Raw genomic sequence first — 5,000 nt, 5'->3', positions numbered from 1 at the left:
CCTACATATGTGACAGTAAGCATAGTCAACTGACCCTACACTTGTAACAGTGAGCATAGTCAACTGACCCTACATATGTAACAGTGAGCATAGTCAACTGACCCTACATATGTAACAGTAAGCTTAGTCAACTGACCCTACATATGTAACAGTGAGCATAGTCAACTGACCCTACATATGTAACAGTAAGCTTAGTCAACTGACCCTACATATGTAACAGTGAGCATAGTAACTGTCAACTGACCCTACATGTACATAACAACAGTGAGCATAGTCAACTGACCCTACATATGTAACAGTAAACTGCCCTTATGTAACAGTAACTGACCCTACATATGTAACAACTGACCCTACATATGTAACAGTAAGCTTAGTCAACTGAGGAAACTTTTCATTCCTTTCCTTTCCGTCCAGCATGCACATCTCTCTCACATCTCATCACAAGAACAAACTCTAAAGTAGCTCACTAGCATCCACAGCTGTTAAATGAGTCTCAGCCAAACACACACACACACACACACACACACACACACACACACACACACACACACACACACACACACACACACACACACACACACAAACACACACACACACACACACACACACACACACACACACACAAAACACACTGCCACACACACACACACACACACACACACACACACACACACACACACACACACACACACACACACACACACACACACACACAAACACACACACACAAACACACAAGTTTTAGCTCCAGCGCCAGCTTTCTATGTCTTATTGTATTTTGGTGTGCCATTGTTAGGATCTGCTGCTCTGCCTTCATCTGTTGTTGTTTTGCTGTTTGCTGATTTTGTTGTGTGTGTGTGTGTGTTTGTTTGTTTGTTTGCATACGGTAGGCTGCACAATGAAGCTACTTTGTTTCTTTCCTTCTGCTCACACCTAATACATTCACATCAGGCCTTTCTTTTGCAATGGTGGCCAATTACGTCAGGCATCATCTGGCCTGACAACCCATTCATTCCAATTACAGTGGCCAGAGCACGAGCAAGAGTAAGCAAAACAATAGTAAGTGGAATTGATTGCGTCTCAGCACTGCTATCTGCACCTGTCAATTGACAAACTGATATTGAGCAACTGTTGCCAGTATTCAATTTGGGTGCCAGGGTACCTAGGAGTGTGTGTGTGTGTGTGATAGAAATTAGATGAAGGACAAAATCGTCTTTTGTGAGTGAGTGTGAGTGTGCACATGTGAGTGTGTGTGTGTGTGATAGAAATTAGATGATGGACAAAATCGTCTTTTGTGAGTGAGTGTGCACATGTGAGTGAGTGTGTGCTTTTTGTGTGTGTGAGTGTGTGCATGTGTGCGTGAGAGTGTGTGTGTGTGTGTGTGTGTGTGTGTGTCTGTTTATGCAGTGGGGAGAGTGTTTGGCACTTGTAAAAGCAGCAGTGTCTGGCTGAAGTACTAAGCTGACAGCTCTGTTTTGTGGCTGCAGTCAGTGCAGCTCTCTGCTCTGCTTACCTATTCTAACCCTACACCACTCTATATATTATTCCCTACACCACTCTATATATTAACTCTATATATTACCCCCTACACCACTCTATATATTACCCCCTACACCACTCTATATATTAACTCTATATATTACCCCCTACACCACTCTATATATTAACTCTATATATTACCCCCTACACCACTCTATATATTATTCCCTACACCACTCTATATATTAACTCTATATATATTACCCCCTACACCACTCTATATATTATTCCCTACACCACTCTATATATTATTCCCTACACCACTCTATATATTAACTCTATATATATTACCCCCTACACCACTCTATATATTAACTCTATATATTACCCCCTACACCACTCTATATATTAACTCTATATATTACTCCCTACACCACTCTATATATATTACCCCCTACACCACTCTATGTATTAACTCTATATATTACTCCCTACACCACTCTATTGATTACCCCCTACACAACTCTATATATTATTCCCTACACCACGCCATATATTAACTCTATATATTATTCCCTACACCACGCTATATATTAACTCTATATATTACTCCCTACACCACTCTATATATTACTCCCTACACCACTCTATATATGCCACTCTATATATGCCACTTTATACAGTATATGCCACTCTACATATGCCACTTCCAATGCCACTCTACATAAGCAATATATGTAATATATGCATACATATGCCACAATATATGCCACTCTATGCTACACTACTGTCTGTTGTCTGCCAGTAATAATTGAAATGTTGTTTGTTTGAGTCGTGTCCTTGTGCCACCTCAAGCAATAGAGCGATCTCTTAGCCACCACAACATGACACATTGGAATGTAACAGTCATTACGATAACATGGGTCTTCTGTTGTTTAGGTAAATAAGGAGAGACAAACAAATACACAAACAAACAAACTGCAGCCTCCTCCACACCTACAAGCAAAGTCATCATCAGTGAGGACAATGCAGAACATCATAGTGAAGGAGTGATACAAGAGGAAAAGAGAGAGAGAGAGAGAGGAAGAGAAGGAGAGAGAGGCAGATCTATAGAGAGAGAGAGAAGAAAGAAGGAGAGAAATGAAAGGATGAGAAAAGGAAAGGAAAAAAGGGAACATCTAGATCGTTGCACGGTAAGAGTTTGTGGAGGATCCTTACCTGCCGCAGGTTGCGTGTGACGCGGACGTCGTGCCAGGCGTTGTCGTTGAACTTGCCGTTGACAGGCTCTACGAGGGCCTCGAAGGCGCCCGAGCCCAGGTTGATGACCAGCCAGACGGCGCCGCTCTTCAGGGACAGGTTGACGTAGTCCGCGGACTTGCCCGTGTGCAGCATGAGACCGTTGCGCTGCAGCGTGCGGAAGGACAGCGTGATCTCGTCAGTGCTGCTCTGGATCGGCGTCAGAGACAGGTCGTAGCAGAAGAACTCGTTCCCTTTGAACGTGGCCACAGACTCTTCCCTCCCTGGAAGAGAGAGAGAGAGAGAGAGAGAGAGAGAGAGAGAGAGAGAGAGAGAGAGAGAGAGAGAGAGAGGAGAAATGTTTAACACCTGTACAAAAACTTGTGGCTACCAGTTTTGCTGGATGTTTCAATATAGCTTATTTACTAAAATGAGTGCACTATTTACCCGGCCTAAGCCGGTCAAACATTACTGGAGTTGGCTATGCCATGGCTTCCTGGCTCAAGGCCGCCACAACTTTGGGGGACACCACACCGGAGTATATCAAACGCAAAAATAGGTTTATTAAAGAAACTATGTACAGAAGTCAGTAAATGTATGCCAAAGTAAAACTGTGTAGAACTGCATGCTATCTGCGCTGCTAGCATGAAGACCAAGAGATAAGGTGTGTGTGTGTCTGTGTGTGTGTGTGTGTGTGTGTGTGTGTGTGTGTGTGTGTGTGTGTGTGTATGTGTGTGTGTGTGTGTGTGTTGTGGCTGGCCGTCAGTTTGAACCAGATGATTCATGGCATCAATATGGGCCTGATGTGGACTAGAGCAACTAAGAATGACCAGAAAGAAACACCCCCCAAACACACACACACACACACACACACACACACACACACACACACACACACACACACACACACACACGCCTCTAATGAGATCTGCAGAGAGATCTGGGGGATCTGAGGAAGGAGCAGATTATAAATAAAGCCGTTTATCCCAGAGTAATATCAGTACAAATCACTACAATTCTTCTAGACGTTTCCCAAGGAGAGAAATATATATAGAGAGAGAGAGAGGAAGAGAGAGAGAGAGAGATTGTGTGCCATATTAGAGGCTCAGATGCAAAAGAGAGAGAGAGAGAGAGAGAGAGATATTAGAGAGGCTCAGATCGAGGAAACATGTTGAAGGCTCAGATGGAGTTAAGCTCCCTCTCAGCATTAGTGATTTCATCCATTTACTCTGTGGGTACACACACACACATGCACACACACACACACGCACACACACACACACACACACACACACAAACACACACACACACACATCCCGTCCAATTTTCCTCATGAGACATTTGTGTGAGGAACGGAAAGACTCCAAATGTAAATATAAAGTGGGAGAATAGCTCTCCTCATTGAGTCATATTGGGGTGGGGAATTTATATATTCACACACGCACACACACACACACACACACACACACACACACACACACACACACACACACACACACACACACACACACACACGCACAGACTCCAAATGTAAATATAAAGTGGGAGAATAGCTTTCCTTATTGAGTCACATTGGGGTGGGGAATTTATATATTCACACACACACACACACACACACACACACACACACACACACACACACACACACACACACACACACACACATTGTGAGGATACAACACCTCAGAAATACCTCTTCCTTTTTTATTTACCTTTCTCTCTCTCTGTTGCCAAGGGATTGGAATGTATTCTAATATCATGTTGGAAAGATAAGATACCAAACACACACACACACTGCTGCTGATGCAGTATCAACAGAAGATGGAGCAAATGGACCGAGGCAGCGATTTCCAATTAGGTTTAAAATGAAAGAAAAAAAAAAGATTGTTAACAGCAACGTGCAAGATGTGCTCACTGCCCCTTTATTCACTCAATCCAGAGAGCTCACAGAGGCTGCAAACACACACACACACACACACACGCACGCACACACACACACACACACGCACGCTAAGTACAAGGGTGTGGAAGCACTCACACACACACACACACACACACACACACACACACACACACATACACACACACACACATGCACACACCCACACACACACACACACACACACACACACACACACACACACACACACACACACACACACACACACACACACACACTTTCTCTACCGTGAGGGAACCCTCAGCAGAAGGTGTTCACTCCACGGCAGAAGCTCCATGGCATCATTAGTGATGGCAAAGCCCAGATTAGACCGGTTTAGTGCTGC

The 5,000-nt window shown here is 43.8% G+C and overlaps 1 protein-coding gene across 1 annotated transcript in view; it reads right to left on the bottom strand.

Annotated features, from left to right (window-relative positions):
- Nucleotides 1–5,000, bottom strand: part of LOC125289324 (neurexin-2-like) — an 836,342-nt gene that overhangs the window by 446,722 nt on the left and 384,620 nt on the right. The window contains 1 exon segment of the mRNA XM_048236077.1: nucleotides 2,698–2,999. Within this exon segment, the coding sequence (XP_048092034.1) occupies nucleotides 2,698–2,999 (302 nt within the window).

This window comes from Alosa alosa, chromosome 24, assembly GCF_017589495.1.
Source record: "Alosa alosa isolate M-15738 ecotype Scorff River chromosome 24, AALO_Geno_1.1, whole genome shotgun sequence".
Lineage (NCBI taxonomy): Eukaryota > Metazoa > Chordata > Actinopteri > Clupeiformes > Clupeidae > Alosa > Alosa alosa.
This window is presented reverse-complemented; position numbering and strand designations above follow the sequence as displayed.